General features: G+C 43.5%; 1 protein-coding gene across 2 annotated transcripts; it reads right to left on the reverse strand.

The window, feature by feature from the left end:
* Positions 1-14527: 14527 nt before the first annotated feature.
* Positions 14528-22450, reverse strand: ckap2l (cytoskeleton associated protein 2-like). 2 transcript variants are annotated; one of them, XM_053421828.1, is made up of 9 exons: positions 22247-22450; positions 20224-20290; positions 20070-20124; positions 18294-19537; positions 17794-17989; positions 17451-17609; positions 16382-16442; positions 15647-15800; positions 14528-14977 (listed from the first exon to the last, which is right to left on the reverse strand). In XM_053421828.1, the coding sequence occupies exons 1-9, from the start codon at positions 22284-22286 to the stop codon at positions 14665-14667; spliced, it is 2289 nt and encodes a 762-aa protein (XP_053277803.1). In that variant the 5' UTR covers positions 22287-22450; the 3' UTR covers positions 14528-14664. The 2 variants fall into 2 exon arrangements, with proteins under 2 accessions (XP_053277803.1, XP_053277804.1); XM_053421829.1 differs by lacking the exon at positions 14528-14977 and having other exon boundaries at positions 15662-15800; positions 17369-17607; positions 17792-17989.
* Between the last annotated feature and the right edge of the window lie 516 nt (positions 22451-22966).

Here is a 22966-nt window from a genome sequence, read left to right on the forward strand (position 1 = left end):
CCACGTCTGTAGTTTGCCATAACCTAATAACCTAACTTAATCACAGGTGTATTTCAGTTGATATATTTTGAACAAGAAATGTCTGTAGTTAGTTTCGTCCTTGTAGGAATCAGCTGCCAATAGAGAGAACATGAATAAAAGAAATAGCCTGCAAACTGCGAACTCTACAACAGAAATGATTCCAGGGGACCCAAGTTCAAAGTTCTGGCTGTAGTTTAATGTTATGAAGTTCCATCTCCACAGACGAGTAGCGGACTTCAATAACTTCCCAAAGCATTGATCTACAACCAGGTTCATCACTTTGTGTCGTCAGATCGATTCAAGATCATTTCTTTCTTCGTTTTCTTCATACATTGCTGCGAGAACAAATTACCTTCAATTCCCCGTCTGCCACCGCTGGGCTGTAGTAAAGTTGGTCACGCTTGAAGCGGAGAGCGAACTGTATTTTCCCTTTTCTTTCACGTTGACTTTTGTCCATCGAAGCTGAGAACAGGTAAAAGGAGATAAACAACTTATTTCAAAGTCAGAAAATAATGCACAATTATTACAATGATCAAGAAGTGTCAGATGTGGATCAATGAAAACATTTGTCTTGATCCACTCTGGTTTCTTTTTGTCACAAGAATCTTGAATCTATGAATTCATTAGCAGCATCAATGTGGAACTTTGAAAGGTTGTGAGAGAAGAGCTGTACCATTCTCCTCATGATCTTGTCCATCTTTTGTGAGCATCTTCCATGAATTGCGTGACCTCTTGTAGACGATAGACTTCCCAGCTTTCGTGGACATGGTGCATTTGGTGAAGTTGTAGACCATGTTGTCTCCTCAGTGTTGTTCTGACACGAGGAAAGAGAAGGTAAACACTCAATGATTCAGAAACACACCAATTTACTCTTTGCAATGTATATAATATTGTTTTCTTAAATGTTATATTTTTCACATTTATAAAACCTTTTACCTCTGCAAGGGAGGTTATGTTTTCACCCCTGACATTCAACACTAGAATTCCACAGCACTGGTCCCAATGTGAGGACCTGAGGAAGGCACCATCCATTGCCTTTAACCGGTGATTTTACAAGGTCCACCCACCATTGTATTTGATTCTAGATCTGTTTCAGTTGTTATTATTTTACACAGATTCACCCTTATTATTTCCTTCACCTCTTTTATTCAACTCAGATTTCCCTAGTTGTCTTTTGTCTCTGTTTTGTTTTTAATGTCCCTGCTGCACTGCACCTTGAATCTACCTGTGTACGAAACGTGCCGTATAAATAAAGCTGCCTTCATGTCATCGCCCGACCAAAAAATCAGATCTATTAGCAGATGATCTGTCTTTTTTCCTCCTGATTCTACCTCAGCATCCTCTGAGTGAAAAGACACATGTGGACTAATGTGCATGTTTGAAGATGATGCAGTTGCCTCTTACCTTCAGGGAAAGTGTTGATGAACTCGAGAGCTGAAGTCCGTGCTCGCTGCAGAGGAGCCGAGGGAGACTCCTTAAGTATCCTGGAGCTGCGCAGGAGACGCATGCGCAGCAGGCAGCACTTCAAAAAGTGAATGCAAAGTGATGAGTCTGCGGTTTCTCTAGAAATCGGGCAGGCTCTGGAAATTTACAGACAAAGTTCATGGTGAGCAAGTGAGAGTTACACAATTACTCCTGTCTCCTCATCAGTGCACATACTACTACTACTACTACTACTACTACTACTACTACTACTACTAATAATAATAATAATAATAATAATAATAATAATAATAATAATAATAATATTGAATTAACTTTAACACTTGTGCTATATTAACTGTGCCATAATCATATGTCTGTGCAATATAAACAGTTAATGTGTGATCCATTCACTGTGCATATTCTCTTCTCTGGCTTAATTCCATTCATATCTTTCTATATTTCTATATACTTCACTTCTATCAAGCAATCAAATTTTGATTTGTATAGCCCATATAATATGGCTGGACTAATAAAGGACTTCTTAATCTTATTCCTATAATAATAATATCGATTATAATAACTAGCGCCTCTCAAGAGACTTAAGGAAATTAGAAATACTGTCCAGCTGGTGTTTAGTTTACCTCTCTCTAACCAGAACAGTCTTGTTCAATCATGAATGAATTCACTGAAGCAGCAGACTTCACACACGTCAAATCATGTTTTAAAAGAAAGGGAAAACCACTTCATTATCTCTTCACCACCATGTCACTGGAGATGCGGGTGACGTGAAGGTATTTTTATGTTTGGCTGAACGATCTCTTCAGGAGGTCACAGTGACCAGAATCAAACCAGTTCATCTTTGAGTCCCAGGGACCATTTTGGCCAAATCTGAAGAAATTCACTGGAAAAGGACTGATTCATTTTCATGAACGCGATGTCTAAAGAGACATTCAGTCTGAATCAATGACACATGAATCCTGTGACATGGCTCTCTCTCCACCGTCATTTAAAATACTCGCCCACACTATCGGGCACTATCTATTTCCGTAGAGAAAGTGTTCATGTTTTCTTACGTCAGTGTGGTTGCCGGTATTGCTTCAGTCCCCCCACATCCACCTGTAGGCTCCGTCATCACCCAGATATAATCTCAGCGCGACTGCATGAGTTCATGAGGAATGAAGACATCGAAATAATGATTGACAGTTTATTATTTTTTCAGGAAATGGATGATCATCGTACACTAGTCACCTCTACCGTGCAAATATATTAACCACAATCCACCACACTATTTCCTCACATTGAAATTGCATGTGTTCTTTCATCTGATCTGGGTTTGTTCCCTCATGGTTGAATGCACTTGTTGTGAAAAGCCTCGGATAAAAGCATCGGCTTAATGTCATGTAACAGTGACACCCTGTGGTGTAGTGACGCTAGATAAGGAACATTTAAGCATAGTATAGATAGGTATTAAAAAAAAGACATTTATTTGATATTACTATGTACACAATAGTTGAATTGATACAATAATACAGATGTCCTGTGTGTGAGAAACCCTCACACTTGACCTGTTCATTTCTTAAAATGCCTGGTCCTCCTGCTAACCGCTCGAGTCTTTAATCCTCCTCGGACATCAGATCCAGGGATGCAGCTGTGGCCACATTGTGATGGAAATTCATCTTGAGATTTGAAATAATGAAATTCTCAGACCGGAGTTGCTTTTGAGTCTTTATAATAATAAGCTCTGCAGAGTTTACAAGCACGGGTGCTCAAACACAACTGGCTGCAGGTTCACATAAGCCAGAACTTGTACAAAGATGCGTTACATGAGAGATGATATAATAAAAGAAAGAAGACATCAAAGCCATGAAAGACATGAGATAATCATCTATGTCTTATCTGCTGTGTCCGTCCGTCCCCGGTACCAGTTAGAAAAAAAAAAATCACCCTACCGTCCATTGTACCACTTAAAAGAAAAACATCACCAAATAAGAGTTCCATCCTGTCAGGTAGACAGTATCACAGCAGTGAGACACCTAGTAAGGGGATTTCCAAAACCTTAGACACTGGTCAGTGGAATTTTTCATTACAACATCATGGATCAGAGATCGCAATCGCAGAGGTAGTGGTCCTGAAGGGCGGCGGGGTATCGGAGCGAGGCTCTCTGGATTTACCACATCTGAAGAAATTAACTCGAGACGGACTCATTCATTCTCATGAACGCGATACAGGAGTCAATCAGTGTGAATCACAGAAATCCAGAGATGGCTCACTCTCCAGTCATCTTTAATACACACCCACACTATCAAGCAATATCAATTTAAGCAGAGAAAATTTCCCCTTTTGCTTACGTCAGTATCTATTCCAGTTTCGCAGCACTGCTTCAGGAGATTGGGGTGGAGGAGGGGTCATGCGTGTCACTGAAGGATGCCTGACTGAGGAAGAGAAGGGATTTTTAAAGTTTGACAGGTGCTGAATGATTGGCTGAAGAGAACGCGCCCGACCTGATTGGACATTTAGGAACACCCACAATCAGCTGATCACTATGCAGGTGAAGTCCTCCGTTGGGCGTTCCTGGATATTTTAGGAACGCCAACGATCAGCTGATCGTCTGCAGGTTAAGTCTTCCTCACTGAACTTACACTCAGCTTCATGTGATGTTGCCCAGAGGTGAATGGAGACTTGCCAGGGTTTTGGAGACAGTCAGTGGTGACGATGGGCTTGTGAAGAAGACGCCAAATCTCAGTGGGCGATGTGAACTTGAACAAGAAAGCTCTGGTAATCTTTCTTTGTTGGAACATCCAGTGCAGCAGTTCATTCGATACAAGACAAACCCAATATATGTTAATGTTAATATTGTTGAAGTGTTTTTCTGTCATTTTATTGTGAAATATTTACTCGCTTCAAGGTCGTGTTATGAATCTGTGACTTCTCAAAGGGAAAGTTTGATGTTTTTAGAGACACAAGCTCTGACGAAGCTTCAAATAAACCTGAAAACACCAGGAGGTGAAAGTCTCGACCAATTCTCTGGGTCTCCCCCAGTCACATTGGACATGATATATATTATATACACCCAACTGAAACCAAAGCCTGTATATAAAGATAGACGATACATCTTCTCTTCCTTCCTCTGAACACAAATTAATCTTTCCGGATACAGGTGCCACCATCTTGTGCTTCGATATCATCTGGAGCCAGAGTCTGTGCAGGAGTGATCGTGGTGCGTTGCAGCTGATAAACCACGGATCGACCAGGAGTATGTCTCAGGCGTGAATCATTCATTTTCAGTGTGTTATATATAAATCTAATATTAGGTCTAATGAAAAATATATTGTCTCTCTGGTCGATTATGTAATGTGCTGCTTGCTTAGCCTGTGGTGATGCTGGTTGCAGCTTGCTTTCTTAAACTGTAAAAGTGAGCTGCAGATATAAATAGATGCAGAAAAAAACGTTTGTTACGTCCAGACTTGATTACTGTAATTCCTTATTATCAGGCTCCAGCAGGAAGTCGTTAAAGACTCTGCAGCTTGTCCATAATGCTGCAGCACGTGTCCTGACGAGAACCAAGACAAGAGAGCACATTTCTCCTGTATCAGCCTCACTACACCGGCTTCCGGCTAAATCTAGAATAGAATTTAAATTTCTCGTCCTCACCTTCAAGGCCCTTAATAATATGGCACCAAAGAGCTGATAGTACCATATCACCCCTCTAGAGCACTGCGCTCACTAAGGTCTCTAAAAGTAGAGGAGGAGCCGGAGCTTTCAGCATCAAGCTCCTCTCCTGTGGAATCATCTCCCACGTTCAGTTCATCAAGCAGAAACCATCTGTACGTTTAAGAGGAGGCTTAAAACCTTCCTTTACGATAAAGCTTATAGTTAGAGCCGGTCCATGTTTGTGTTGGACCTCTCTTAGTTCTGCTGCTATAGGTCCAGAAAGATGGGGGAAACTTGAGACACGGAGCTTCTCCTTCCTCTTCTCAATCGTTATCACATCACAGAAATTATATCTCAGTAATACATATTACTGACTTGACTTCCCCGGAGATCTTTTGCCTTATCTTCCCCAGATCCAGAGCCGCGGCTGCGCCCACATCGTGGATTATGATGGTGGATCCCGATTCAGAGATCGTGATTGTAATTTTGGATCCTGTATCGTGTTGGCATCTGGTAGTGGTGGTGGAGCACGATCAAGGTGGCAGCTGATGGTGGATCCAGTGGACAATGACTGTGGACTATGGTGGCATACCATCATGAAGGTGGATCATGATCGTGGTGGCTGCTGACCGTGGACTATGATTACAACAAGACTGCTTGATGACAACATTTCTACTCAGATACTTACCATCACTGACAATAATCCATCTGCTCATTTACCTTCCATTATGCTACAAAGTATTTATTCCAATCAATGCTGCAAACACTCTTATCTTTCTGATGTCCTCCTCTACACTTTACATCTCTTGCACGTCTCTCCGTCCTGAGAGAGGGATCCTCACATGAGGCACTCTGAGGTTTCTACCTTATTTTTACCCTGTTAAATTGTTTTTTTAGTCATTGTTCCTTACTCTTGTTGAGGGTTGAGGGCAGAGGAGGTCACACCATGTTAAAACCATATGAGATGAATTGGGATTTGAAAGCTTGGTCACTACCAAGAATATCGCTGCATTGAAGTCAGAGAAGCGATGGTTTGGTGACGTCTGTCATTTTAGTTTTGTGGATTTCTGTCTCTTTGTGTTTTTCTGTTTCATTTTTTATTTTATAGTCTCGCTTTCCTTGTGTGTTGTTCCAGCTTCTCGGGTGTGTCACTTCCTGTCTTGGTGATTGTCTTTCCGTGTCCTCATGTGTTTCACCTGTGGCTAGTTTCCCCAGCCTTCTCTGTGTCTCTATTTAAGCCTCTGTGTTCCCCAAGCCCTTTGTCGGTTAGTTACTCATTTTTACACGTTGTCAGATTTGGTTTGTCTTGTCCTGCTGTCTCGTCCAGCTTCCCCTGCTTATCTTTCTTTGTTCTCCATGCGCCTTGTCGCCAGTGGTTACCAGTTAGTGTTCATGTTTTGTTTTTGTCTTGTTTAAAGATTCCTTTTATACTAAATACCTTTTTTATTATAACCTCTGCATCCTGGGTCCATCTCCTTCCTCAAACCGTGACAGAACGAACCGACCAAAAATATGGACCCAGCAGAGGTTAGTTTATTTTTTGAAAGAGTTTATTATTTTGATTGTCTGGTGTCTGAGCTGGAGTGGGGAGGCCCAGACACTGCGGAGTCCCTGGAGAAGAGCTTGGTGATGGAGGCCTGGCTGAAAGATCGCCCTCGGGTTAGCCACACCGTGCCATATCTTCCGGAGGTGCAGGAGAGGTTGAGGAAGATCCGCAGCACTGCAGTCCCATCCTCTAACCCGTTTGAGGGAACCCGCCTGGCCCTTGATGGACCCTGCAGCCTGCAGTGGATGTCTGCGGTTGGTGGCAGAGGTCGGAGCAGTGCCCACGCATCTCTAAGGCCAGCTGGCAGGCATCACTCTCCAGCCCCAGCCATAGTCCTGTACGCTGGAAGCTGCGGGGCGTTTTGGGGACCACGCAACCTCAAGAGGTTTCCTGTGGCGGGTTGCAGACGTTGGAGAGGGGGCTGCCACAGTGGGAGCCTTTCTTCTATACAGCGGGCTCCCAGGGACCAGCCTCAAGTCCACCCTGAGTCCCATTCTCTTCCTGTCCCGCATCGGCGGTTCCCGTCTGTCGTCTCACATCCTCCAACGTCAGAGGTCCTCATAGTGGCGTCGGCTCCAGTCCCTGCTCCGCGGCGGAGGTTCCCGTCTGACGTCTCCTCTCTTCTGACCTCAGAGGTTCTCACAGCGGCGGCTGTCCCGGTCCCTGCTCCGCGCTGGAGGTTCCAACCTGACGTCCACTGTGTTTCGCCGTTGGAGGTCCTCGCAGCACCTGCTCCAGTCCCTGTCCCTCGTCGGAGGCTCCCAGCTGATGTCTCTCATTCTCAGACGTCAGAGGTCCTGACAGCAGCATCGGCTCCAGTCCCTGTTCCGCGCCGGAGGCTCCTGGCTGACATCCCCTGTGTTCCGGCGTCGGAGGTCTTCGCGGTGCAAGCTCCAGGCCCTGCTCCAGTCCCTGCTCCAGTCCCTGTCCCGTGCCGGAGGAGTCCCGGCAGACGCCACTCTGGTTCCAGTGTCGGAGGTCTTCGCGGTGCCAGCTCCAGTCCCTGCTCCTGTCTCCGCTCCAGTCCCTGTCCCACGCCGGAGGGTCCCGGCAGACGCCACTCTGGTTCCGGCGTCAGAGATCCGTGCGGTGCCAGCTCCAGTTCCTGCCCCATGTTCGGGGCTGAGGTCGGAGCTCTTGCCCTCTGGCCCTGACTGGTCTTCGGGCCACCCGCCTGAGGAGCTCCCGTGCTTGGCTCCTGACCGCCCTCCCGAGCCTCAGAACTCTGTCCTTGATTGGCCACGGCGCCGCCCAACAGAGCCCTTAAGGCCAATGTATGCTTCTCTGTTTTGACGGACACGGACAGATAGGACCGCCTTCTCTAACGTGGAACGCCCTCTCCGGGCCTCTCCGCGGCTCCTCGGATAGCTTTTCGTGCAGCTCTCATTTTTCTAACTACACGTCGAAATGGCGGAGAGCCCACGGATAGCCCTTGGCTGTGATTGGTCCGCTAACGCCAGCATTTCGGGACCTCAAACTTCCTGTTCCATTCCCTACATCACAATAAACCAAAATCACAACTACGACTCTATGATTAATGTGACAAGTGTGTTAAGCCAGCGGCGTTGTCCGGCTGACGGTGGCTGGTTAGAGCACTTACGGCATGTGTGTACGGTCACATACGGTTATAACGAACTTTGATAACGGGGCTAGCCACCATGCTAACTGCGGTGGGAACAGCGCAAAAACCCGCTGACTTTAATCTCACGGCTCTCATGACACTGTTTCTCAAATACCGTCAGGTTAGAAGCAAACACTTGGTAGTAGTTAGTATCGGGTGTCCCTGCTGACTGTGTGTGGAAGCTGGGGGGGAGCTAGCTGCCTCCGTGTAGCTTCAAGCTTTTGCAGCTGTTGAATTAGCAACGCAGTTTGGAAACAAGACCGGGGAACCGCTGCGTTAAGACACGATAACAAAAGCATTTTGACCCGCTGGGTGTCACTTTATTCAGCAAAAACTGTCGCGTCATCAACATCCTTTTTCTGTTAAGTTGCCATCGTTCACTGTGTGTGAGGAGCCGGGAGGACGTAAATAAACCAGCGTGGACTTCTTCTATATACCTCATGAGGTAGGCTTCTCTATGCTCGACTTCAGTTGCGCCATCTACTGTTCTGGCGGTGAATTGTTTTCACAACAAAAAGGCTCGTAGAACTATAAATCAAAAAGGGTCCTTCCGCTCCGTCCATCCGTCAGTCCGCAACGGACTCGGAGAAGCATACAGAGGCCTTTATTCCTGTTTCCTGAGCGGCCACGGTGCCATCCTCCCGAGCCTCTGTGCTCAGCCCCTGAGCGGCCACGGAGCCGTCGGCTTTAGACCCTGGGCACCTCCCGGATTCCCTCCTCCGGTTCCCTCCTCCTCCCTCCCGTCTCGGCTCACATTTTGGACCGTCTAGAATCCAGTCCTTGAGGAGGGGGTACTGTGACGTTTGTCATTTTGGTTTTGTGGATTCCTGTCTCTTTGTGTTAGACCTGCTCTTAGTTCTGCTGCTATAGGTCCAGAAAGATGGGGGACACTTGAGACACGGAGCTTCTCCTTCCTCTTCTCAATCGTTATCACATCACAGAAATGATATCTCAGTAATACATATTACTGACTTGACTTCCCCGGAGATCTTTTGCCTTATCTTCCCCAGATCCAGAGACGCGGCTGCACCCACATCGTGGATTATGATGGTGGATCCCGATTCAGAGATCGTGATTGTAATTTTGGATCCTGTATCGTGTTGGCATCTGGTAGTGGTGGTGGAGCACGATCAAGGTGGCAGCTGATGGTGGATCCAGTGGACAATGACTGTGGACTATGGTGGCATACCATCATGAAGGTGGATCGTGATCGTGGTGGCTGCTGACCGTGGACTATGATTACAACAAGACTGCTTGATGACAACATTTCTACTCAGATACTTACCATCACTGACAATAATCCATCTGTTCATTTACCTTCCATTATGCTACAAAGTATTTATTCCAATCAATGCTGCAAACACTCTTATCTTTCTGATGTCCTCCTTTACACTTTACATCTCTTGCACGTCTGTCCGTCCTGAGAGAGGGATCCTCACATGAGGCACTCTGAGGTTTCTACCTTATTTTTACCCTGTTAAATTGATTTTTTAGTCATTGTTCCTTACTCTTGTTGAGGGTTAAGGGCAGAGGAGGTCACACCATGTTAAAACCATATGAGACGAATTGTGATTTGAAAGCTTGGTCACTACCAAGAATATCGCTGCATTGAAGTCAGAGAGGCGATGGTTTGGTGACGTCTGTCATTTTGGTTTTGTGGATTTCTGTCTCTTTGTGTTTTTCTGTTTCCTGTTTTATTTTATAGTCTCGCTTTCCTTGTGTGTTGTTCCAGCTTCTCGGGTGTGTCACTTCCTGTCTTGGTGATTGTCTTTCCCAGTCCTCATGTGTTGCACCTGTGGCTAGTTTCCCCAGCCTTCCCTGTGTCTCTATTTAAGCCTCTGTGTTCCCCAAGCCCTTTGTCGGTTCGTTACTCATTTTTTTTACACGTTGTCAGATAAGGTCCAGCTTCCCCTGCTTATCTTTCTTTGTTCTCCTTGTGCCTTGTCGCCAACTTATGGTCAAAATAAACAATTTGTTTGAGATAAAAGTCACGAATCTGCATAAGAGCCTGAACAATATGCATTTTATTTTTGATATGTCAGTAAAACATGTCCAATACGATATTTGTTTCAAAAAAAGGAAAAGATTCCGAGGATGAAAGTGTTTAGTTACACATGAACTTTATTATAAATAATATATAAAATATAACTTACATACAAGCAAATACATATAAGTCAAATCAAGAATATAAATAAATAAAGATTAATCAAATTTAAATACAGAATTATTTTTTAGAAAATAATTGTAAAAATTAATGGATATGTTCACAGTACATACTGAGTAAGAGTCATAAAGAAAATAAATTCCTCCCCGCCCCAGTTTAATTCAAACAAATTCAAAAGTATCTATGGATCTGTTTCACATTAAAGGGAAACCAATGTCAATGTCAATTTTATATATATAGCACGTTGAAAACAAGATGGTTGACAACAGTCCTTTACAGGTGTGATGGTACAAAAAAAGGACAGTGATACATCACAGTACAAGTATAACAAATAAAATACATTATTACAAAATAATTTAAATAAAAATATAAGTAAAATATAATAAAATATAAGACATACGATAAGAAATAAATTAGCTGCGATGAAACGTACTCAACTTGAGGAGAACGCCTGGGAGACCATGTGTGTTTGTAGTAGTGATTTAAAGTGTGTTAACGACGGGGCAGATCTGATGTGAAGCGCTTGGTTGTTCATCTGGATTGGGGCGATCACCTCTGGTCACTAGTCTTGTCTGAGGCTTGTCGAGGAGCAGTTGAGTGGCTGATCCCAGTTCCCTAACTGGAGCGTGCTTACAGAGAAGTTCGGATAAGTAAGACGTTGCCAGTCTGTTAAGAGATTTAAAAGTCCCATCCCATCTCGCATTCTCCAGTCTATTGCTCCTGACCTTCCGCCTTTTCTCAACCATCTTATCAACACTTCCCTGTCAACTGGCTGTTTCCCTAACTCTCTGAAGCATAATATATACATAGGGAGAAAGGGACAGGGCCTAGAACGGAGCCTTGAGGCCCCCCACATGTAAGTGGGCAGAGAAACTCCTATCTGTGTCGAAAGCGGCCGTCAGGTCTAGGAGCACTAGGACAGCTGTTTCGGTACTGTGATGCAGTGTAAAACCTGACTGGAACTTTTCATATACATTATGGTTGATAAGTTATGTTTGCACCTGGCTCAAGCTAAACTCAGGTCAAACAAAGCTGCTTTCAGACTTTCTCCTATTGTACAAGAATGAAGCCTTTAAAATCAGATCATTTCCACTTTGACATGTAAATTCCCACTTTCGCCGCAGGTGGAAATCTCCTTTCCAATAAGGCAGAGGTAAACCTGGGGTTTGCTCACACTTCGCAGTTCGTGATATTCACCGGCTTCGATGTTCACCTTCTCAAACCAGTAAGTCTCATCCAAGCTGGCTGGACTGGATGGGGTCATTTCCATCTGTGAACACAAACACACAATGTTCAGGAACAGCTTCATTCGTAGGAACGAGCTCAAACAACAACAGTCATTTGTCAACCACGTCTGTAGTTTGCCATAACCTAATAACCTAACTTAATCACAAGTGGATTTCAGTTGATATATTTTGAACAAGAAATGTCTGTAGTTAGTTTCGTCCTTGTAGGAATCAGCTGCCAATAGAGAGAACATAAATAAAAGAAATAGCCTGCAGACTGCGAACTCTACAACAGAAACGATTCCAGGGGACCCAAGTTCAAAGTTCTGGCTGTAGTTCAATGTTATGAAGTTCCATCTCCACAGACGAGTAGCGGACTTCAATAACTTCCCAAAGCATTGATCTACAACCAGGTTCATCACTTTGTGTCGTCAGATCGATTCAAGATCATTTCTTTCTTCGTTTTCTTCATACATTGCTGCGAGAACAAATTACCTTCAATTTCCCGTCTGCCACCGCTGGGCTGTAGTAAAGTTGGCCACGCTTGAAGCGGAGAGCGAACTGTATTTTCTCTCCACTTTCACGTTGACTTTTGTCCATCCAAGCTGAGAACAGGTAAAAGGAGATAAACAACTTATTTCAAAGTCAGAAAATAATGCACAATTATTACAATGATCAAGAAGTGTCAGATGTGGATCAATGAAAACATTTGTCTTGATCCACTCTGGTTTCTTTTTGTCACAAGAATCTTGAATCTATGAATTCATTAGCAGCATCAATGTGGAACTTTGAAAGGTCGTGAGAGAAGAGCTGTACCATTCGCCTTAGGATCTTGTCCATCTTTTTCGAGCATCTTCCATGAATTGCGGTACCTCGTGTAGACGATAGACTTCCCACCTTTCACGGACATGGTGCATTCGGTGAAGACCATGTTGTCTCCTCAGTGTTGTTCTGACACGAGGAAAGAGAAGGTAAACACTCAATGATTCAGAAACACACCAATTTACTCTTTGCAATGTATATAATATTATTTTCTTAAATTTTATATTTTTTACATTTATAAAACCTTTTACCTCTGAAAGGGAGGTTATGTTTTCACCCCTGACATTCAACATTTGAATTTAATATCTCAGGGATTAATTCCACAGCACTGGTCCCGACCTGAGGAAGGCACCATCCATTGCCTTTAACCAGGGATTTTAAAAGGTCCACCCACCATTGTATTGGATTCTAGATCTGTTTTATTATTTTACTCTACTCTATTTTATTCATATGTTGTAATTTTTCACAGATTAACCCTTTTTAATTCCTTCAACTCTTTTTATTTCAACTCAGATTTCCACTCGTTTTCAGCCTCCACCGAGTAAAAGGACACGTGGACAAACAGACGGCGTGTGCACAGCTGATGTGCATGTTTGAAGATGATGCAGTTGCCACTTACCTTCAGGGAAAGTGTTGAACTCGAGAGCTGAAGTCCGTGCTCGCTGCAGAGGAGCCGAGGGAGACTCCTTAAGTATCCCGGAGCTGCGCAGGAGACGCATGCGCAGCAGACAGCACTTCAAAAAGTGAAGGCAAAGTGATGAGTCCGCGGTTTCTCTAGAAATCGGGCAGGCTCTGGAAATTTACAGACAAAGTTCATGGTGAGCAAGTGAGAGTTACACAATAACTCCTGTCTCCTCATCAGTGCACAAGATAATAATAATAATTATTAATTATTTGATATTTATAATATTAACTATTATAATGTAATTCTTATGAGGAAAAATAATTAACTTTAACACTTATAAACTGTGCTATATTCACTGTGTCACAATCGTATGTCTGTGCAATATAAACAGTCCATGTGCGATCCATTCACTGTGCATATTCTCTTCTCTGGTTTAATTCCATTCATATCTTCCTATATCTTATATTTCTATATACTTGTCTTCTATCAATCAATCAATAACATTTTATTCGTGTAGCCCATATTCACAAATCACAATTTTTCTCATAGGGCTTTAACAAGGTGAGACATCTTCTGTCCTTAACCCTCAACAGGTTTAAGGAACAACTACTAAAAAAAAACCTTTGAACAGGGTAAACAGAAGGTAGAAACCTCAGAGAGCTTCATGTGAGGATCCCTCTCCCAGGACAGACAGTCGTGCAAGAGATGTCACGTGGAGCGGAGGACATCAGAAAGATATGAGTGTTTGCCTCTCTCTAACCAGAACAGGCGTGTCTGCACAAATTTGTGAGCAAGTTACCACCTGTGTCAATAATGAAATAATTCCCTAGAGCAGCAGAATTCAGAAAAGTCAAATCACGTCATAGAAATGGTGAACTACTTCATTATCTCCTCACCATCATGTCACTGGAGCTGTGGGTGACGTGCAGGTACTTTTTGGCTGAGCTATCCCTTTAAGAGGTGACAGTGACCCCTGACCCCAAGGCATCGGAATCTAACCAGTTCATCTTTGAGTCCCAGGGACCTTTTTGGCCAAATCTGAAGAAACTCACTCGAGATGGACTGATTCATTTTCATAAACGCAATGTCTCAGGGGACATTCAGTGTGAATCAATGACACATTAATCCTGTGACAAGACTCACTCTCCAGTCATCAATAATACTCGCCCACACTATCAGGCACTATCTATTTCCATAGAGAAAATAACCAAAAAACTTAAGTTTATTTGCACTGATGTGTTGGATCTGTAGTTGGCCTTTTTGAAGCTGAATTGATTCTTGCTGATCCGGGGTGGTTCCCTCATGGTTGAATGCACTTGTTGTGAAATGCCTCGGATAAAAGCATCATTTTAATGTCATATAACAGTGACACACTGTGGTGTAGTGACGCTAGATAAGGATCATTAAAGCAAGGTAGAGACAGGTATTGAAAAAAGACATTTATTTGACATTACTATGTACACAATAGTTGAATTGATACTATAATACAGATGTCCTGCTCATTTAAAATGCCTGGATCGGGATTTACCAGGATAACACTTTTCTTTTTTTTCTGATATTCGACTAAACATCTTGGTCACAGACGAGCTGGACGAGCACCTTGTCTGTCAGTGCTTCGTTCTGTCTGTAGATAAACATCGGTGTGTCATTAACAGATGGGCTGGCTCCCCCGTCCTCCTCCTGCTCCCCGCTCGTGTCTTTGTCCTCCTCGGAGATCAGGTCCTGGTAGGACGCCACGCAGAGGTCGTGGTCCTGAAGGGCGGCGGGATATCGGAGTGAGGCTCTCTGGATTCGCACCGAGCGTCTGACCGGAGTGAAGAATCGAACCTCCTGGCCGTTGACCCGTGTCGGTTCTCTCCTCTGGCTTGGAGGGCCACTGCAGGAAAAGAACAAATCCAAAATCTGAATTTCCACCTTATCCAGCCTCTTAAGCAATTCTTCCATTAGTATGAGAATTCGTTCTGTGAATGAAATTTGACCTGGTGAGACTTCTGAAATAAAGAGACTAGAGAATTATTGTCTTTTAAGTAGACTTTATTCCCTGCAAGGAAGGTCTGACAATCATACAGCATGAAGAGATGTCTGTGTGTGTGTGTGTGTGTGTGTGTGTGTGTGTGGGAGAGAACTATGTGTGTGAGAACTATTTGTGTGAACTGAGTGAAACTTTAAATCCCAGGAGATAAGACAGACACAGGCTGAAGGCTGCTTCGAGGTCTTGGTGGGGGGAGACCAACACAGTCTCAGACGTGTGGCTCTAATGTCAGTTTACTGGCAGTTACACAAGCAGAAACAGTTTGCATAAGCAGAGATATATTTAGTGTGGTAAACAGTTTCCATTACAGTTCCTGAGGCTGAAACGTGAAACAACAACTCAGTTTTATACTTGTTTAAATGTCCTATCCAATAACATGGGGGAGGCCAGTTTGATGACCTATACTGCATCGAGCCACCAGGAGGCCGTCCAGATGATGTGGCTTCGCTTTTGGTGAGTCTTCTTCAAGTCGGCAATAATTATAATATTAATGTAATGATGAGTAAAACCTACCCAGGAGTCGCTGTAATCTTATACTTGACTACAGAGGAGTTTCCTTTCTCCCCGGAGATGAGGACCCTCACAGGTTTGGGGGTCATCATCGGGTTGTCGCTGCTCTCAGGAGAACTCTCGGCTGACGGGAGTTGGTCCTGCTTTGTTTCAGATGCTTTGAAAAAAAATGAAAATTCATTTTTAAAAAGGTGCACAAACAAACAATATTATCATTTCATAAAGTTGATCTTGAAGTGACTAATTCCGTGTGTTTGTCTCTCCCAGTCACATTGGACATGATATATATTATATACACCCAGTTGAAACCAAAGCCTGTATATAAAGATAGACGATACATCTTTTCTTCTTTCCACTGAACACAAATTAATCTTTCCAGATACAGGTGCCACCATCTTGTGCTTTCCATATCATCTGGAGCCAGAGTCTGTGCAGGAGGGATCTCGGTGCGTTGCAGCTGATAAACCACGGATCGACCACGAGTCTGTCTCGGGCGCGAATCATTCATGGTCAGTGTGTTACATATAAATTATATCTAATATAAATATATTGGAGCTCTGGTTGTTTATGTAGTGTGTTGCTTGCTTAGCCTGTGGCGATGCTGGCTGCAGCTTGCTTTCTGAAACTGTAAAAGTGACACCACCGGTTTGGGAATACACACAATCCCAAACAGGTGAAGCAATCCTCACTCCCAGTGACCCGTCAATAAAAGCTTCAATAACCCATTAGGCCAAATACCTTGGATCTCGTCATTTTTCTTCAGAATCTCAAAGACCACAGACCGCAGCTCGTCTATGGGCTGGAATAAAAGAGCAAAGGGAGATAATCTGTCATTTTGGACAAAAGTATGCAGGGGAACTATGTATCGCACTTTGGTCAAATAACAAAAGATTTGTGAAATACTTCTAGGCTGAGCTGGCACATGATATCCCTTATCACAAAAACAGCAGAGTCATCATTTCCTATTGTTTGATTCTGTATCGTTGGGTCCAGCAGTAGCCCGCCTGTTCACGTGTGATGGCTGCCAGCAATAGACAGCAAAGGGACGCCATGATAAATTGGGTTTGTCTATCAGAGCTGAACAGCAGCTTCCACCGCCGCCCGGCCGGGCGCTGCTGATTGAGCCGTCAGTCGAGCTGCTCGTCAAGTGCAGCAGCAGCACGACATCGAATGATCGGGCTTCTTGCACATTTATGGTTACATAGCAAAAGTCAGAATATGCATAGAACTTTTATAATATATATATATATATATAATAATCATAATCATCATTAGCCCATGAGAACCCTGGCCCTAAAAGGACACAGACATTTTGAAACATTGCCACCTCTAAACCACAAGAGGACTAAGCCCATACTTTGATAAATGAGAGAATGAGTTAATATTTTTGTTGAGAAAATAAAAACAAAGAATGGATGAAATGTCACGACAAGGAAAATATGCTCCATTAATCCCGGGGGAAATTAAAGGAATTCGCAAGATACAACACGGTTGCAAAAAGTGAATATGTACTGTAGTTATAAATAATGAATAATAGATCATAAACACAACATCAAAATAGAAAATAAGTACATTTCATATTTTAAAAAGGATTTTCTGTTTGTCGTTTGGACACATACGTGTGAACATGGCGGTTCCGACAAAGACGGATGAATGATGCCTGATTTATAATACTTCAAAAATCGTATCTGTAAATGTTTTATGGATTTGTTAGAGCTGTTATACCTGAGACCAGAAGTGACCTGTAAGAACTGTTGAACACTCTCATGTGAGACACCTCTACAGTCGAGTATCGTGGGTGTCTCACCTCCAACACAACACGAACAGCCTCTTCAAACACGGGCAGGACGTCCAGGTGGCCTTCCTGCTCCATCACACGGACCTGACAGATCCAGTATTTGGCAAACTTCTGTGACACCGTGGGAAGCCGCGACAGAACCTCCTTGACGTGGTCCGGAGGGCAGCTCTGGAAGCACAAGGCAGGCTCACGTCAGAGGAAAATTACTGGAGTTCAATGTGCGTCAGAAAGCAGCTTATGTTGACACAAAAAAACAAACTTAAATCTTGGTCCAGGCATGTTCGCACCAAATCAAGTGGGCAATCAAGATAACATCAGATCATGTAGATGAGTAAGGCTCCACACCACACACCTCCCGGAGCAGTTTAATGCAGTCTGCCAGGGACCTGTCGACAGCACAGATGAGGGACTTGGCGTCATCCTCCTCCTTCATGGCGGTCCAGAAGGGCTGAGGCTCTGCCAACGTGCACCTCACCGGAGGTTTCACCGGCATCGGCGGGCGCTTGTAGGCTATGCCCTTAGCTTGCCGCCATTCCTGCAGTTTTCTCCTTGAGAAGAAATAACAGTCGTTTTTACTTAACTTGGCAGCAGAGCAGAGAGACGCACTTGAAACGAGGGGAGACGAGAACACAGTGGTTAAATAACACAATGGGCCTAAAACTTACTACATATTTTTCTACTTTATATTTAAGACCGACCAACATGCCACACTGATGCAGCTGGTGATAAATACAAACATTCCATTTCACCTCTACAGCTGGAAGAGCCAAACCTCCAGGTCAAATTCAACCCTACATCATGGTCCTACATCATGGTTTCATGTTCTACATTCACCTGCACGGTTCTACTTACATTCTTTCTTCTTGGGCAGCTGTCAGTTTCTTTACCTCGGTCTGGGGAAGGACCCTGGCTGAGAGCTTTGGCGTCTTCGTGCCCGCGGTCAGGCCTGTGCGGCGGATGGAGGTGGCGGGCTGTGACGCTCTCCGTGACATCACTGGAGCACCCGTTTGGTTTCTACCAGTTTGTGGTGGAGGGGCATTCGATGAACTGTGTCCCTTCTTGCTTTGTGTCTCTTTACTTGTCTTGGTTTTCCCTCCCAGCTCGACCTCATCCCATCGCCTTACCCCTTTGTGCGCTAGGAAACTGCTTCTGCTCACTGGCCCAGAGGATGTTTGGGTGGACACTTTGCACGTTCGTCCATTTCCCGCCACTCCCGCATCAGATTTCTGCTGCGTTAACCCGTCTGTGAGCTTTCCGGCTGATTTGTCAGTTTTTGTCGCCCCCTCTCTCCTCACTGGCTGCACAGGTGCCGCTTTGCATTTAAAGGTTGGCAATGGCTTTAGTTCACTGGACAACTGACCCCTACGAGACGACAGAGACGCTTTATCCAAAAGTGGTTTTGCATTAGACTTGTCCTGAGGTGGAATTTTACACCCAGTTATTGTTGCAGAAGAAACTGTTGATTTCTTGTAAACGTGGTTGTTAAGAGCAGCAGCAGGAAGTGTTTTCTTCAGGAAAGTCACAGACCTCTGGGAACCTGATGCGTAAGAGCCGGAGCGTACCTTGTCGACCACAGAAACAGTAGTAATGGCGCAATCATCCGGTGCGGCAGATGCGTGGTATGAATGAGATGTTCTTGGCTGTGTTGCTGCAGTAATGAGCCCAGTTCTTGTTTTGACAAGGGGGCAGAGGCTCATCCTGGCACTGGTTGTTCTCCTTGGAGCCGAAGATGCATTTGAGCCACTGTCCAATTTGCTGTGGGACGCAGAGCTTGAAGACGCTCTGCCTGAACAATGCATTCCTGGGGCTGGCTGCCTCTTGTTGTTGATGGCTGCATTCAGGCGGAGCTTGGCGGACACGCCGGTGATCGTTGGTATGAGCCCTGGGTTTTGGTCACGTCCTGAGCCACTGGTTGAAGATTGGCGTTTGTCATTCGGCCGTGCAGCCAGGATGCTGCCTTTAACATTCTCTCTGTTCGTGGCACCAAACGGCCGTCTGGCGGGATGTGTTGTGGACTGAGCAGCCACAGCTTGAACTTTTTTACCAACGTATTTACACGAGTCAACTGAAGCTTTGTTCTCTTTTCCATCAATAACCTATGAAGACAAAAAAACGAAAATAGTAACTCTGTGTTCCAGAGCTCTGCACACTAGCTTGCATATCAGCCCTTAACATACAGGTGACCTGGTTCAAACAGCGGCCGTCAGTTTACATGTGGTATTAAAATGTCTCCTGTGACCTTCTGGGATCTCATGCCACTCTCCTGCTCTACATGCAAATACAGAAAAATGTCATTTGAGACAAAAAGGTTGATTTAACCGAGTCTGAGTTTACAGATGTGTCCGATGATGATATTTGTGTGCGTGTCTGTGAGCCACATACTGTACGTCCAAGCCATCAGATCTCAGGACACATTACGAGGAGTGCTTAGCGCGGACCACTTGTGATTGGATAACCCAGGAAGAGTTTTAATACCATGTCTGAACATGAGACTCAAAGTTATTCTGATTTATAAACCAACTCAGTCCCAAATAATTCACTCTCTGGCCCGGGGTCAAATATTTCTTAGCATCATGGAAAACATGCATACAGACACAAACAAGTAGTAACTGTCTCACACACGCCTACCTTTGCTGCAGCCATGCCTGACTTCTTGACATTACAGTCATCCCATAGGTAAGGCCTGAGGGTACAGAAAGCTTTCCAGTAAGTTTACACAAGAAAGAAACAAATCTTCCAACACAGGTTTATCTGGCACGTTAAGAGGAAAAGTTCTTCTTACTTTGGGTTGGGCAGCTTCATCCTTCCTTTCGCTGCCAAATATTCCATCAACTTCTGTTTACGCATGTCTGAGATGACGATGACACAAGAGTTCAGAAGAAATCACATCATAAATTTTCCAGGATTCTAATCTCTAATTTAAATTTGTCTCAAATGCAATGATTTATAGTGTGTGGAATTCAGTGATATCTAGTGGTTGAAAGAGCATGTTGCAGCTGAATACCCCTCACATCAGTTGTCATACAAACTCAAAAAGGTGTTTTGTTTGTCCAGTCTGGCCTACTGTGAAAAAAATGGCGGCTTCCGTAGAGAGGAACCACTCTGACGTAAATATAAAGTATGAAACACACGGGTGAAAACATCAGAAGGATTATTTTACATTCAATTTCTGCCAATAAATCCTTTTCAACTGAATCTTACACGCTGAACTGTTTAATATCCAGCCACACGTTGGAGCGCTGGATGAATGTGTACGTAACATACAATAAACTCACAGACTAGTGTCACTGCAGAACTCTGTGACATTAAAAGTGTAGGTTAAATAAATCTATGAACTACGGGAACAAAACAGAGAAGATTAATCCTTGTTTTTCTTTAGTTGTTTTTAATGAAAATGTCTCAGCAGCATCTCAGTCCAACACTTTACATCCACCAGCCTGTTCAGGATAAGATCTCAGGATGATGCAAGTCACATGAGAGTTCACAGGACCTTACTGCCCTCTGGCTGACGGTCGGGGTAACATTTAGATTACTGTGGATTATATACATTTGGAATCAAGACTGTATTCTACAGATTAAACAGTTTATTGATTACTTGACCAGCAGATAATTAATTGGTTAATAATTGGCTAATCGTTTTGAAATAGTTTTCCAACCTCTGTTGTAAATATTCACTAATTTCTTTGCATAATGACTTATTTAAAACTTTTAATATAGAAAAGTAACAATTGAAACATAAATTATAAATTGGTTTCCATTTACAGTCCAAATGCAGATGACTGAGTAGCCTTTGCTTTCACTGGTAACCACTGAAACTGTCCCATTAGGAGCCTATAGCTAGTCTTTCAGTGTGTAGGAAAATTAACACTAACTTCAGCTTTTAAAACCACAACCAAGGAGCAAAAATCTAATCCTGAAACTCACGAGAGGTAATAACATGACATGTACATGTATCATAATTATCAATATGGACAGAAGTAAAAACAATTCATTTAAAAATATTAAACAATATATCAATTTATTTTGCCATATTACCCATCCCTATAATAACCTCAAAGAAAAGGCCTGCAACATAATAGATTGCTCTCTATCTATCACCATGACTGCCAGTGCTTATCTTTATTATTGACTGTCCGATGATTTTATATTTATTATACTTCTAGTTTTAAATTTCAAGTTGTATTCTTGCACAGATTTTAAAATACACCTACATCTGCTGTACCATAACTCACAGGCTGTGTCAGTCTAATGCAAAACTTTGTCTAGCTTCAGTTATTAATCTTTAAAACTGTAGATCTGCAGATTAAGTGCACTTATTCTTGTTTATTATTCTCATGCTTTTGCGTTTGACTGTTTCTGTGCTGCTGGGTGCCTAAATTTCCTTTATGATCAATACAGCATCTATCACTATTACTGCATATGCTTATCTTTATCTGATTTATTATATCTCTAGTTTTATATTTGAAGACTATAAATTGTTCTAATGCGCTTGCGTTTGTTTTGTGTGTTGCTGGATTCCTACGTCTCCCTCAGGATCAATACATCCTTCCATAGGTTGTTGTACATCCTTCACACTATCTCATATTTACATACGTCAGTGTGTGGTGAGTTGGAGTCCTGGGCTAATTCAGTGAAACGTGACGCGGTGTGATCGATGAAAAAAGAAACCAAAAACCCTCCAGTGGCTTCTAACGCGAGGAGGGAACCGTGTTTGTAGCATTTTTCCCCCGTGAGGGACCAACTGGAGTTAGCGATAGCATGCTAGCACGTAGCTAGCTGCCGGGCTACAATAGGAGCTCGCTGACCTGTTCTGGACAGCAGCGGAGCGGTTTCTCCTTCCTCCATTTCCTCAACGTCCTCTTCTCCTTCGGCCTGAGACGAGGAGCTGTCGTTCAAACTCCCTCCGCTGACGGTTTTTTAGTTTTGAAGTTAATTGTTGTTGTTCTCGTTTTCCCCGATGCGCTGAACTCACCGAGCTCGTGCATCCGGGTTTGAAATTACCGCGTCGTCAACGCCTCCTCGTCTGTGATTGGACGATTCGAAATTTCAAACTTTAAAGAAACAGTGCGCATGCGCTCAGCCCCTGTGCTGATTGGTGCATAGAATGTAAACAAAAGAGGGTTTTGTCTTCCACTTTATTATAGAAAAGTATGAAAATTACCCAATTTTATTTTTTTAATTGCTGGTAAACTTACATTTATGATGTAAAAAATTACAAAGATAAGGGTTAAAAAGTTTATGATTTAAAAATATTTATCTTCTGTTTTGGAAAAAAGATGAAATACCACATATCTATCTATCATCTATCCATCTATCCATCTATCCATCTATCTAACTCTCTATCTATCTATCTCTCTCTCTCTCTCTCTCTCTCTCTCTCTCTCTCTCTCTCTCTCTCTCTCTCTCTCTCTGTGTGTGTGTGTGTGTGTGTCTGTCTGTCTGTCTGTCTGTGTGTCTGTCTGTCTGTCTGTCTGTCTGTCTGTCTGTCTGTCTGTCTGTCTGTCTGTCTGCCTGTCTGTCTGTCT

The sequence above is a fragment of the Pleuronectes platessa genome, chromosome 4, assembly GCF_947347685.1.
Source record: "Pleuronectes platessa chromosome 4, fPlePla1.1, whole genome shotgun sequence".
Classification (NCBI taxonomy): Eukaryota; Metazoa; Chordata; class Actinopteri; order Pleuronectiformes; family Pleuronectidae; genus Pleuronectes; species Pleuronectes platessa.